This window comes from Ictidomys tridecemlineatus, chromosome 6 (genome assembly GCF_052094955.1).
Source record: "Ictidomys tridecemlineatus isolate mIctTri1 chromosome 6, mIctTri1.hap1, whole genome shotgun sequence".
In the NCBI taxonomy this organism is placed as follows: Eukaryota; Metazoa; Chordata; class Mammalia; order Rodentia; family Sciuridae; genus Ictidomys; species Ictidomys tridecemlineatus.
The window spans coordinates 54,822,161-54,836,752 of NC_135482.1; the positions used below are offsets into that span (position 1 = coordinate 54,822,161).

The 14,592-nt window shown below is 38.8% G+C and overlaps 1 protein-coding gene across 2 annotated transcripts in view; it reads left to right on the top strand.

Moving 5' to 3' along the window:
* Lrig3 (leucine rich repeats and immunoglobulin like domains 3) overlaps window positions 1-14,236 on the top strand; it is a 45,811-nt gene extending 31,575 nt beyond the window's left edge. Inside the window, exons 10-19 of one of the 2 annotated variants that reach the window (XM_078053231.1) lie at window positions 277-348; window positions 2,407-2,478; window positions 2,982-3,145; window positions 5,472-5,792; window positions 7,075-7,356; window positions 8,344-8,796; window positions 9,543-9,668; window positions 11,239-11,382; window positions 11,479-11,754; window positions 12,963-14,236. In XM_078053231.1, coding sequence (XP_077909357.1) covers window positions 277-348; window positions 2,407-2,478; window positions 2,982-3,145; window positions 5,472-5,792; window positions 7,075-7,356; window positions 8,344-8,796; window positions 9,543-9,668; window positions 11,239-11,382; window positions 11,479-11,754; window positions 12,963-13,204 — 2,152 coding nt within the window. In that variant the 3' untranslated portion in view covers window positions 13,205-14,236. Of the gene's footprint in view, window positions 1-276; window positions 349-2,406; window positions 2,479-2,981; window positions 3,146-5,471; window positions 5,793-7,074; window positions 7,357-8,343; window positions 8,797-9,542; window positions 9,702-11,238; window positions 11,383-11,478; window positions 11,755-12,962 lie in introns of both variants that reach the window. The other variant, XM_078053230.1, reaches the window with a different exon arrangement.
* Window positions 14,237-14,592: the final 356 nt, after the last annotated feature.

A 14,592-nucleotide genomic window follows, 5' to 3' on the forward strand; every position in this document is an offset into this window, starting at 1 on the left:
AAAATAAAGTTCCTTCCTATTCCTAAAAAGACCAAAAGCAGTGCTTTAATGTCACCATCAGAGTAACTTCTTACTTTTAGCTTTAGTGTTGAATGCTTTGACAATCATATTATACAATGGATATAGTTTTTAAGATATATCGTTGAATTGATGAAAATATACTTGCTCACAAATGATTGAAAGAGCAATTGTTTTTATGAGAGTTCCACCAGCAGAGTGGCTTTTTGTAATTAACTGTTCTGTTCTCTGATTATTCCTGCCTACCCACCCTCCCAGAATTCTCCAGGGGAACCGGATCCGGTCTATTACCAAAAAAGCCTTCACTGGCCTGGATGCATTAGAACATCTGTGAGTAGATGGAATTAAGTTACCTTAAAGGTAGTCTGAGGTGTTTCTTGAAAGATAAAACAAACTAGAGTGCAATTTTGTTGTCATTTTCCCAGGACCACAAATGTGTTTATATATCTATCTTTCTACCTGCCTATTTGCTTGCCTATTGATCTGTCTGCTGGTGTGCATGTCTGTGTTTTCCTATACATTTAAGGACATTGCTCTACTTCATTCTTGGATTTTCTTCACTTTTCTTAAGTAATGATACATTTAATAATTAAAAAAAAAAACCTACCTATTATGTGCTTAATGCGTGCTGGACATGGTGAGATGTATTTGTATATGGTCTCATTCAACCCTTATGAGAATATTATTCAGTAGCTCCTATTATCTTTAAGTTCAACAGAAGTCCTAGAAGTTCATTAATTCCACTGGACAATTAAGACAATGAACTGCATTTTGAAGAGCAAAAATCCAGTTCTCCTTAATCCCCAAGAATAGCGTCGGAGATCTTAACACATACATGTTCAGAATATTTTTGTTGGTTTTGTTTAGTACAAAATGTGTAGCCATCTCCCCATTCCTCATTCTCCTTCATTATTGACCCATAACTTAGCAACTGGCAAAGGTAGGACTCAAGGCAGGGCTCTCTCCTCCTTCAAGGAGTCCTGGCCTCCCTCTGCCTTTGCCTGCCTAATCTCTACCTCTCTTCAGGAACCTCCCAGCACATATTTTTGAAATAAGATTTAGGGGTTCAGAATTTTCAGCCATGAGGAAAGAAAAGCTGGCTGGTGTTGAGAGGAACCCAAACCTGTTTGTACACTGTGTTATTACTAACTGAACCCACCAACTGCTCATACCCAGGGGTATATACATTTTACAATTGTACAGTAAACTGGTAACATAATATATCATGTGTCTATTAAGAAATGCTAATAACCAAAATTTTTAATATCTATGAACTTGAACAAAATAAGTTGTTTAAAATATGCATTTGGCTTACATACTCATTAGGACCATATGTAAAAAGCAAAGATTTCAGTGTTATCTCTACGCCACCTTGTAGTCATTTTTTGACTCTACCAGTTAATTTGAGAGAGATTTGGATTGCTAGCCCTGCCGCCAGTGCAGCAGAGAAAACTGTAGAAGAATGACTCTGCAAAGCTGAGTTCTGGAAGGTTGGGCTAGTATTGCTGAACTTATTGAAACAGATTATTTTCAAAGGAAAACTAGCCAAAAGGGTTTGTCATTTGGCCCATTCCATTTCTGGGAAAGTGGAATTAGTGGATCAGTGAAGTATTAACCTCTGCTTCAATTTTCTTTAACCTTCTTTGACTCTCCCAGCCTCTTTCCCTAGCCATGTCTGGCACCTTGTTTCTTTGTCTTCTTTTGCCACTCATCTCATTCAAAATGCCTTCTGTATACTCCGACCTCCGTAAAGAAAAACAGTAGCAATCATTGTGGCCGATATGTTAATTCAAACTATTTATAAGTGCTAGTTAAAAATAAAATCAGCCCAGAAGATTCTCTTTATGTTTTGAATGTCCTACCTGGAGTGTTTGTTTTAACAAGTACATCTTGTCTGAATAGCTTACTGCTCTTATGTGAGTGAGCTGTGTTTGGCAGAATTGGGCTGGTGGGGGCAATGCTTCCCTCTTCTGAGTTATTCTAGAATTGAAAACAATAATATGTGTGCATCATTAAACAAAGTACAGGTCATAGAAAATGTTCTCTAAATGACGGTTTTAGAACACATAATTATAAGGAGTTTTGTTTATGTATTTAAAAAATTCTGGTTACTAATTAGAATAATGAAAAGTACAATAAAATAATATAGCAGAACATCTCAGGCCCTTAGGAGCCAAATAACCTGGTGGTGACAGAAAATGCCTCTTACCATCACAGAGGCTTATAACACACACGTCCTCTTCCTCAGTCCCATGCTTTGTAATAGATTCTTCTAGGATCACCCCCTTCTTGCATTTCAGTATAGAGGATTTGCTTGGTGAATGGGATGGGCAGTGTTTTGCCTGATGACCCAAAATGACCATGATGTGTTTGATTTGGTTCTTTCAGAGACCTGAGTGACAACGCGATTATGTCATTACAAGGAAATGCATTTTCACAAATGAAGAAACTTCAACAACTGTAAGCTTTTCTTTTCCTTCCAAGAGCCTCAAGTAAATCATAGCAAGGACAGCTGTCCTGTGATGTGTCATCCCAGCTGATGTGTCTAAAAAGTGACTAGCACTTTCCTAACGTGACTTCATTTTTATACTGGAAAAGGAATTGATTTTTTGCTTTCTTTGTTGCAATGAGGAATTTCTTTTTCTTTCTGTTTTGAATTTGCAACTTAAATTTGTGGTACCAAATGGAGTATGGTGCTTAAATATAGTGGCAGTGTTTTAGTAGTAAGGAATTTCGATACATCAGCACTTCTGCTTCAGTCAGACAATAAGAATAGGAACAGGAAAAAAGAAAAAACAGGATAGGTAAACTTGCATTTTAAGATAGACTATGGAATATTTATAAATGGGATATATGTATTTGGTTTCCAAATTCATTGCTTTGTTAATATTTACTTGAATGTAATTTACTTGTAGAAATCTGCATTTCATACAAAACAAATTGAATGTAATTACTCTCCTCAGGCATCTAAATACATCAAGTCTTTTGTGTGATTGCCAACTAAAATGGCTCCCACAGTGGGTGGCAGAGAACAACTTTCAGAGCTTTGTAAATGCCAGTTGCGCCCATCCTCAGCTGCTAAAAGGAAGAAGTATTTTTGCTGTTAGCCCAGATGGCTTTGTGTGTGGTGAGTATAAATATTGCCCTTGATTTTTATTCATTCTTTTTTTTTCTTCCCATTTGTTCAAATAATGGTTCTGAATAGATTTGCATTCTCTTAATAAAGCTTTTTATTTCTGCTGAGGTTAACGAAAATGGATCTTTAGTTGGCTGATTATTCTGATTTTACAGATGGGAAAGAGAGTTTTCTAAAATTTCTTCATCTTTGTTTTGGCATCAGGGTAGTTTGGTAGAAAGGGAATGAAATTGGATCTTAGAGCACTGAATGATAGTCCCAGCCCTTTTTAGTCTCTGCATCTATGAAGTGAAGGCTCTGTTACTGCTTTTTCATATTGGCTCTGTTTTTGGTAGATGGGTGTTACTGTCTTTGGTGACACTGATTATGATTGATGTTTGCGTTCTTAATTTTGCTGTTACTCATTATGGAGAAGATGGGAGAAATTGCAGTTCCTGATAGTAGCATTCAAAGATAGACCAGGAGCCTAGAAGTTTCTTAACTGCTTTCTGCTCTTCTCAACTCTAGGGTTTATTGTAAAACTTGTAGAAAAGAGAAAATTTTGTAGCTAAGGATTTATAGGGTGCTTTAAAATTAACTGTTGGTGAGGAAAGCATTACAAGTAATAGCAAATTTGAATTCATGGTAAATGATTTTAAGGTCCATTGTTCTAGCACTTGAGAATAGCTGCATTACAAGTCTGCTTATCCAAAGTTCACATTGTTAGTCAGTAGCAGATTGCAATTAAAAACTGAAGTTTCCATCTCTGATGTAGTATTCTATCTACTATGTAACACTACACTGCTGTTCACTGTTAGCTACTAGGGAAATCTTTATAAAAATAAATGTGTGTATAAAACATGCAGTCCAAATTTGCTTAAATTTAAGCATGTGTGTGAAGATACTTCAGAACCATATTTTACACTAGCATTTACATATCTACTCAACACTGCTTTGCCTACTATATATATATATATATATATATATATATATATATATATATATATATATATTTTTTTTTTTTTTTTTTTTGGTTGCAGCATTAAATAGTATCAGTAGTTTTTGGAAATAAAATCTCTGATGTAGCTCTTGGATCCAAATAAGCTTTTGGCATTCATCTGTAAAGGCCTGAGTTACTCCTTTCCCATGTTCCTTATTTCTCAGCTCTTTAATCTTAAGAATAAGCTCCTTATTAGTTTGAAACAAATACCTATACACTAACCTATAGATTATTATGAGTCTGAACCCTGTTTTATCAGATGAGAATTCTAGGAAAATCTTGTTTACAACATGCAGAATAGCATTGAAAATTGGCAGCACTGGCTTTATCAGAGTATCCTCCATGCTTCATTCACACACATAAAAAGTTATTTATTTCAGATCACCCAAATAATGCATATTGGGAGATCAGTTTCCTTCTGGGTTTATTCCATCTCTGAGAAACTGAAGTTCAAAAAAGGTAACTTTTCCAAAAAGTAACAGAGAACTAAAAATAACGGCTTAGAATGAAAGACTTGCTCAGCTCTAATTATAATGTAGCTTTGACAGGGCAGCACAGCAGCGTGATTGATTGGCTGCTCTGAACTCCAGGCCAGAACTAGTGTCTCACTGTTAGACTTGGAGATGCTTCTCATTTACTACAGGATTTTCTTTTCTTTTTCTGGTTGTTTTTTTTTTTTTTTTTTGGCTCTACCTAAATTACTTGTTTTTAATATTGGCTCTGTTTTTGGTAGATGGGGTGTTAATTAATTACTCTCTTTGGTGATACTGATTATTACGATTGATATTTGCTTTCTTAATTTTGCTGTTCCTTATTTGTGGAGAATACAGGACAAATTATAGTTCATGATCAGGGTGACGTGTATCTGTCACCTCAGATATGCACCAGTTCTTGGTGGTGGGAACATTGAAAATCCTCTCTGCTGGCTCTTTAGAAATAATCACTTAATTGCTGTCAACCATTGTGATCCTACCACATTGCTTAGTTTTAAATATTGTCTCATTTCCCTTGTGACTTCTTAACTGCTTTCTTCTTACATTTATACAAAGCACCAGGCATCTGGAAAAAACTGGGTTTTCTGGTAGTTTCAAGACAGCAGTCTTTTCCCAGGTAACCACAGCGGGCAGATCAGTCTGTCTCCAGGTGACGTGAATAGATTGCTTTACAAACATTGTCCCAGGCTATTGCTTCGGCCGCATCTGCTAGGCTGTCTGTAAAACACACACAAAGGTTGAGCCTAAGATGCTGTTGGTTTTGCACTCGTTGGTGCTCAGGTTTGAACAGTGTTCAGACTCTGGAGCCTTCACATTGTTGTTTCCTCCTCTCCATTTCAAACAGATGATTTTCCCAAACCCCAGATCACAGTTCAGCCAGAAACGCAGTCAGCAATAAAAGGCTCCAATCTGAGTTTTATCTGCTCAGCTGCCAGCAGCAGTGATTCCCCAATGACTTTCGCCTGGAAAAAAGACAATGAACTACTGCACGATGCTGAGATGGAAAATTATGCACACCTCCGGGCCCAGGGTGGCGAGGTGATGGAATACACCACCATTCTTCGGCTGCGCAATGTGGAATTTGCTAGTGAAGGGAAATACCAGTGTGTCATCTCCAATCACTTTGGTTCCTCCTACTCTGTCAAAGCCAAGCTTACAGTGAATAGTATGTAATCCTACTTTTCCTTTTTGCACTGGAAGACAACTTGTAGAAACAGAAAACACATGGTTTTCTTTCTCCCTCTCTCATTCCTAACCCTGTCTTTCCTGTCTCATAGTTTCCCACCTAACTCTTCCTTTCCCTACCTCTTACTCCACAAAATTAAGATTCTCAATTATTTCTATCTAAGCCAGCAGTTATTACACTGTTGACACTTCACTCAATATGATAGGATGAATCAGACTCAGAAATGTAGCAGACATGTTTTGGTGTGTGGGAGTTCACAATCTACCACCCTGATTGGAGAGGCCACCAAGTGTATCATCAAAACATACTGCCTTTAACTCGGAGTTTTGAATGTGAATCCTGCCACTCCAGGCTAAAGCTGTGTTGCTTTCAGCAAATTACTCAACCTCTCTGTATCTCTGTTTCCAGTCTTCTAATTAAGGATAATAGTGCCCACCTCATAGATATTATGATCACTAAGTAAAATATTGTGTATAAAGTACTTAGCAGAATGCATTAGAATCTAGTTAGTACCTATAAATACAGTTAATGTCAGCTATTGTTAATAAAGTTATATCACTATTTCCTATGTGTTTTAGGCATACAGATATATATATGCACACATATACATATATATGGGTGTGTGTGTTTATATGTGTGTGTGTGTGTGTATATATATACACACACACACACACATATAGTGTGTGTCCACCTACAACTAAAATATATATATATATATATATATATATATATATATATATTTTAGTTGTAGGTGGACACACTAACTTTTATTTTATTTTTATGTGGTGCTGAGGATTGAACCCAGTGCCTCACACTTGCTAGGCAAGTACTCTACCGCTGAGCCACAACCCCAACCCCAGGCATAGTTTTATAAGAGGATCCTTACCACTTTATCATGTAACCTTTAGTATCTGCATGACAGAAGCTTTAACTAGATGAAATGAATAGTCATAGTAGAAAGAGATCAATTGACTTGCTGAAGATCTTAGTTATTGATTAAACTAAAAGTGGCCAGAATTATAGCAGGGAGCCCTTCACTTTGAGGATCACATGACCTGTCTTTCATCCTGACTCCCTCACTTCTATCCCTGTGTAATCCTGAGCAGGTTACTGCATCTGTCTCAGTTTCCCTGTCCTGAAGTCAGCACTAAGCCTGTCCTACCTTTGTCAGGGGCATTTGGAATAGGAAGGAATCGGGGTGGATGCAGGCGGACCCTCCCAAGGCCCTGGCACTCATGCCTGCGCTGCCTTTTGATTTCAGTGCTTCCCTCATTCACCAAAACCCCCATGGACCTCACCATCCGAGCCGGGGCCATGGCACGCTTGGAGTGCGCAGCCGTGGGACACCCCACTCCTCAGATAGCCTGGCAGAAGGACGGAGGTACTGACTTTCCTGCCGCCAGGGAGAGACGCATGCACGTGATGCCCGAGGACGACGTGTTCTTCATCGTAGACGTGAAGATAGAGGACATTGGGGTGTACAGCTGCACAGCTCAGAACAGTGCAGGAAGCATTTCTGCAAATGCAACTCTGACCGTGCTGGGTAAGAGGATTCCTGGCCACTCTGCAGTTTGTGTCAGTCCTGCAAATATTATGGGCTCACACCAGAGCCTTGGTGGGAAGAAAATCATAGGGCACTGTCTGTTGCTAGAAAGAAAAAAGGGCTTCCCCGAAGCTGTGAAACCAGCAGAGCTTTGCACCTCTACATCAGTGGCCCAGGAGGTGAATTTTTCCATCTCTAGGAGAGGGAACAAGTAAAAGCTTTGACATCTTTCATTTTTTGCCAGGATTACTGCCTTCTACTGGGCATGTTGCATATTCTCCACAGTCTTTTAACACTATAAAGAACAAAAAATAAATGTATGAACATATTGGGACCTGTTCTCGCTTCTCAGCCTCTCATACCACTCTAGAAACCAAGGTTCTTGTTTAATCTTTTATCTAAACAAATGCTTCATACAATTGTGATTACATTTATAGTAATAACATATTTTTGAAAAAGTTAAAGTAACCTATTAAGATATCAAATAATAAAAGTAAATCCTTTTTAGAATTTTAATTTAGACCTAAGCATATTTGACAATACAAAGTTTCACCTTAAGAATATAAGCATTCTGGAGTTTTTTGTTTGTTTGGTTTTTGTTGTTGTTTTTTTTGTTTTGTTTTGTTTTGTTTTTAAATAAATCTGCCAACACACTCTAGTTCTTCAAATTATTTTCATATATTTTTTTCTATTTTTAAAAACTATTTTATCAACTTCCCCCACTACCACTTTTCTAACCTTGGCAAGAAGGAAGGAGATTGAGCTGAAAGTAGTAATTATCTTCCTTACCTGGTGTTAGGAGTAAATGAAAGCAGAGTAACAAAAATCCAAAGGTTGCATTGTTTTTAGGCTCTTATTTAAGAGATATGTCCAGCCTCTTTGGGGAGCTCAAGATTTTAGGCTGCAATTTGAATAAAAATGCTAGTTGTCGTGATATGGGAACCAGGTTTCATTTAGGAAATTTAAAACCGTAACTTGCCCTTTCAGAAACGCCATCCTTCTTGCGGCCTCTGTTAGACCGAACGGTGACCAAGGGCGAGACGGCCGTGCTGCAGTGCATCGCTGGCGGTAGCCCTCCGCCCAGACTGAACTGGACCAAAGATGACAGCCCTTTGGTGGTGACCGAAAGACACTTTTTTGCAGCAGGCAATCAGCTGCTGATTATCGTGGACTCTGATGTCAGCGATGCTGGAAAATACACGTGTGAAATGTCCAACACCCTTGGCACTGAGAGGGGCAACGTGCGCCTGAGTGTGATCCCCACTCCCACCTGCGACTCTCCTCAGATGACCGCCCCGTCTTTGGACGAGGACGGCTGGGCCACCGTGGGCGTGGTGATCATAGCTGTGGTTTGCTGTGTGGTGGGCACGTCGCTGGTGTGGGTGGTCATCATATACCACACCCGGCGGAGGAACGAGGACTGCAGCATTACCAACACAGGTGCAGTCAGCAGAAGTGTGGCTCGGGATGCCGTGGTCACGTGTTTGTGGTTCTGCAGTCATTTTTTCTAGATTGTGTGTCTTACAGTCTGAGCCCATTTCAGAAAGGGTGACTCATTCGTCTCAAGCTGCAGAAATATTGTTAATTAAAAATAACACTCAGCCTGGAATAAAGCTAATATTTAAGGATTAATACTTTTTATTAAAACCTCATTAGACTATCCTGGTGGCCGTGAGATAAAATCTAAATCAGAGTAAAATAGTCTCACAGGACGGCGGTGGTGGAGAGCCACGAGTGACCCTAGACTTCCCAGGATTCCCCTTTACAGCATTTTTGTCAAGGGGATTGTAAAGGGAATTCACTGAGATCGTAATTGTGAGCCAGGAAGGGGCCATCTTGACTATTTTGAGCAAACTGAGGTATCAAACCAAGTATCATTCAAAGATTTAGTTACTATCCTATGAAAATTCTTGAGCCTTTTATCTTTTTATATATTTGTTTTGAAATTTGGAGTTGCGTCCAGTAGGTGATAAACTAGAACATCAGCTTATGTTTCCCAGAGCCCAAAAGCCCTCCTTTGCGTCTCCCGAATACCACACATCTGGATGGTTTTGCCAAAGTTGATCTTCCCTTACTTCATTTGTGGAGTGACCAAAGCAGTAGAATCTCCTGTTCATCTGGAAAGCCTGGGGGACAATGACATTCATTTTTGGTTGACAGAATGCTGTTTTTTTTTTTTTTTACAGATGAGACCAACTTGCCAGCAGATATCCCTAGTTATTTGTCATCTCAGGGAACGTTAGCCGACAGACAGGATGGGTACATCTCTTCAGAAAGTGGAAGCCACCACCAGTTCGTCACTTCGTCAGGAGGTGGGTTTTTCCTACCACAACATGACAGTTCTGGTGAGTGTGTAAAATAACCATGACTGTAGTTGTTTGGAATCATATGGTAGGAGGCTCATCCGTAATATTAACTTTTATAAGAAACTGAAACACTGATATTTAGGACATGGTCTAAGATCACTAGCAAAACTGAAATTATATGGTTTTCTATTCTTCTCTTAAATACTAGAAAATAATCATTGTTTCTGGCAATATAAGGAGACAGGCAGGTTAAGCAAAATTTAATTCCTCCATGCAGTGTAATATTTCTTTATATTTGGCCCTGAGTGTTCTTTTTCCTTAAATAGTTTCATACATGGTCTCCAAAGTCAAATGATTTAAATTCCTTCTGTTAGAGATATCTATTCTGACCCTTGTTTTAGGTGCTCCGTGTTTTTGAGGGTAGTGGTGGAGGCAGGATGGTACAGGAGCAGTCTTGGCACATACCCGTTCCGTATGTAGGTTGGGCAGTGACAATCCTCACTGGCGAGGTGGTTGTGAAAATGGAAAACTACACAGTGCTTGGCACAGACCGAGGACTCAGCAAGTGGAATCATTGATGTTATTTCAAACATTTTACCATTTTTTTTTAACCACAAGCATTTATTGAGTATTTGCTCTATGCCAGACTTCCTAGTCAGGAGGGAAGAGTATTTGTTTTCAATTTTTCAGTTTAGTCAGTGGTGAGACAAACAATTACATAAAGCGTAACAGGGCGCTTGGCAAGTTGGTACTAGCGCTGTAGAGATAAAAGAATAATCTGGGCATGAATATTCTGGCTAGACCCATTTGGTAGCAAAAAGCAGAGCCCCAAACTCATTCCAATATAATGAGGTTAATTAAAGAGACATGTATGAAAACCTGAAGGACAGAATTGGAGCACAGTGTCAAGCTGCCCAGATGCAGCCAGGAGGTGGGTCTGTTCCAAGGGCGGTCTAGAAGCCCAACATTGCTGGGTCACTCTGCGTGTCTGCTTCTCTCTCAGACCCTCACCCACCTTCTAAGCCCTCACTTTCTGCCTCCCAGGCATGTGACCTATCATGACAACCTAAGCCTTGACATTGTTGTTTATCGTTGGACTTCTGTATCTTTTAATAACTGACATATCATTTTTTGTGCTGTTAGTTCAACTGCCTATAAGTGATTTTTTTTTTTTGCCAGGCCTCATCTTTGAGCTGGGCGCTAAGAGGTCATGAATCAAATGCCAATCCCTGGTTCTGGTCATCTGTGATATTTTGTAGAATGTGGTTTAAACCTTTAGTGCTTTGGCTGCAGGATCCAAACACAGATCAGTTTCCCTTAGAAACCAGATGCCCTATTCAGTGCCAATTGGACCCTCTTTCCGTGAGCTGCCCCCAAATTACTTGGGTATAATCCATCCATAGGCTTCAATAAATTGGGGAAAATGAGGGGGGACCTATACATTTATGCAGGTTTTCTTTAATATCATGTTCTATCCAAATTTCTATCTTAAAGTGTGTAAAATACTAAAATTAGAGAAAACCTTGAATGACACTGGAGTAAAATTGACTCAGTGACTTGGATTTGTGTTTCAAAGGGACCTGCCACATTGACAACAGCAGTGAAGCTGACGTGGAAGCTGCCACAGATCCGTTCCTCTGTCCCTTTTTGGGATCTTCAGGCCCTGTGTATTTGAAGGGGAACGTGTATGGCCCAGATCCCTTTGAAGCCTATCATGCAGGTGTGTGGCATTCATCCTTATTTCTTCTGTTTCCTAGAAAGATTTCTAGAAGCACTAACTATATCTCCTTCTGATAATGCGTGCCCAATTAAAAAGGTTGCAGTCCAGACCCAAGAACAGCTTTAATGGACCACTATGAGCCTGGTTACATAAAGAAAAAGGAGTGCTACCCGTGTTCGCATTCCTCAGAAGAACCCTGTGAGCGGAGCTTCAGTAACCTAGGGTGGCCTTCTCACATGAGGAAGGTCATTCACTCCGGCTACTCTCAGAATGAAGGGCCTGCGATGAAAAACGCGTGTCTGAACAAGTCCTCTTTAGACTCTAGTACAAATCCAGAGCCAGCGTCAGTGACTTCAAGTAATTCTTTCATGGGTAAGTTTATTAAATTATTAGATGCCTAGTTTCCAACCCAGGCTCCAAGTTGCATGTAGCAAGAGCTTGGATGTCAGCGTGTTTTTTGTTTTTTGTTTTTTTTTTCCTTAATGATGTTACCGTGATATCCAAAGAGCTAGTATAAATGTTTCTAAATGTAGAGTCAGAGGTGGGGATGGTACTTGATTCTGTATTTAATCTATAACTAAGACTTGGGAGCTTTCTGGGTAACTCTGTGTGTGGCATCTAGAAGACAAGAGTTTAGGGAATGACTTAGGAGCTGAGCTTGTCAGCCATGTGGAAAAAGTGGTTTTGGGCTCTGGCAGCTTTTGGGGTGGAGCTGTGTGCTCTGCATGATTGCGGTTTGGTATGTCTGGTGGCTCCTAACTGAACCCACGGAAGAGGGGTGGAAAACAGCATCCTACCTAGCAACAGCTGCTTAGTCAGACAAGCTGAACTACCTTTGGCAAAGGAGGCCATCCAGCCTGAATGCCCAAGCTGGTGGTGGTAGACATTGGCTGGCACCAAGAGAAGCTTGTGGATTTTTTTGGTCCAGTGCATGGGAACAATGGTACGAAAGAACTGAGATCCCCTTTTCACTGAAAGGAGCACTGTGGGAAAATGAGCCACAACTCGCCTTGGTGTTTTTGGGTTTTTTGTTGAAAAACGTAGAATTTTATTTTACACAGCTTTTAAGAAATTTATGTGTTTTGTCATGGTGTGATTGTTTATTCTCCCTCTTGGAAAAATGAAAATGAAGCAAGGGTAAGGCACAGGGTTATTTTAAAAGAAACTTTCTATATTCAGGCACAGTTAGCTTGCGCGTTACTATCCGTGTGACTTGTACGTTATTGCGGGCTCTTCAGTACTGAAGGGAGGATCTGGGGGAATGCGTGTTGGCATACTTCAGGCACTTTGTTGTGCAATAATTAATATTACTACAGGCCATGAAAAATGGTAAAGAGTAGATGCACTTGTTCAGTGGATATAAATAAGAAGGAGTTTTGATGTCATCTTCTGCATTATATGTTAATGTATTCTTATATCTGTCCATAACACAGATGTACAAACTCCTAAGTAGCAAAATGTGGAATGTATACAGAGCTTATTCGTGTTGATGCAGCAAGATGCTTCTTCATTTGCTGTGTATCGTGTTGATTTACATGCTAGTAAAGTACCTGCGAGCTCAAGGGATGTTTTTCTTTCAGGTACATTTGGAAAGCCTTTGAGGAGACCTCACCTAGATGCCTTTTCAAGCTTTGGACAGCCATCGGATTTTCAGCCCAGAACCTTTTGCTTGAAAGCTCCTTCTTCCCCTGACTTGGACTGTGAGTCAGAGGAAGAGAAAGAAAGGACAGATTTTCAGGAAGAAAATCACACTTGTACTTATAAACAGACCTTAGAAAACTACAGGACTCCAAATTTTCAGTCTTATGACTTGGACACATAGACTGAATGGGACCAAAGAAAAGCTTTAACATACTACCTCAAGTGGACTTTTATTTAAAAGAGAAAGAATCCTATGTTTTTAAATGGAGTTATGAATTTTAAAAGGACAGAATGCCTTATTTATACAGATGAACCAAAATTACAAAAAGTTATAAAAATTTTATACTGGGAGTAACTTTCATATAAAAATACCTTTTAAAGTATTTTATAACTTTGTTTTATGCAAAAAAAAAACCTTATGTAAATTAATGGTATAAATCCACAACTATTTTATGTATTTTTATAATGCCAGAATTCTTTTTATTGAAAATGAGTACTAAAGCCTTTGAAATAATTCCTGTCTTGTACCTTTTTTGAATAGAGGTCACTTCATTTTATTTTGCACATTACATTTAATAAAACATGTCATTTTGATGCCACGCCCCATTTATACCATAGTAATTTTTCTGGTTTTCAACACACTTAAAACTTAATTAGTCCATATTATTGCATCACAAATTGATGAAAATTATATCCAGCCTATTAAAGACAAGACAAAAATGACCATTCTGCCTGCCTCTCAGGATTGTTGTAATACAGGTTCAAATCACATTGGTACCCCTGAAAGCACACTGTAAACAACACAGACCTACAAAGCTTTGAGAAAAATCCATTGATTTTTAGCTCTACAAACAAAGAAAGAACTGCTGTTGTCGTCTGGTGTAAAACAGAACAACCACCATTACTTAAATCACTGTTCAACCCATGTCTCCTTAATTACAATAATGCCTTCTGTGTTCTGATGCCTTCTGCTCTCCAAATAGTTCATATCCACCATCCTTGGATTGTAACAAGAGTAGTTTATGGCACCTCTCAGTTGCTTGAAGGGCTATAATAGAAATGAAATTCCATCCTCTATTCTAGGTCATAGTAGGATACTGATAGAATTCTTTCCTGTTCTTATTAATTTTTCTGCTATATGAGCAGTTTGTATATAAATGGCACTTCCAAGCTACTCTGCAACATTCTTTAAGAATTAAAAATATTTTCCTAATTTGGTCATTGCTACTCCATTGGTTAAAAGCTAGGCATCAAATTTGTTACTTAAACACACAAAAATTTGTTTTACAGTATTAAGTAAAAATCTTACATGACAGACCTATCTATATACACAGAAAAATGAGCATAGTCATATTTCCAAAACTAGATGACCTAGTTTAAAGTAATTAAATGAGATAAACTTATTCAGTTCAATAATTTGGGTGACAAAACTGGACTTTTTTCTTTAAGTAAATCCTTGTTCATATGTGTAGTGTGAAGAAAGCCCTCTTTCCCAGGATAAATTAAATTGGCATGAAAGAACTTAATATAGCATATTAAGCTTTAAAATCTCCTAAACTTGAAGGGGTG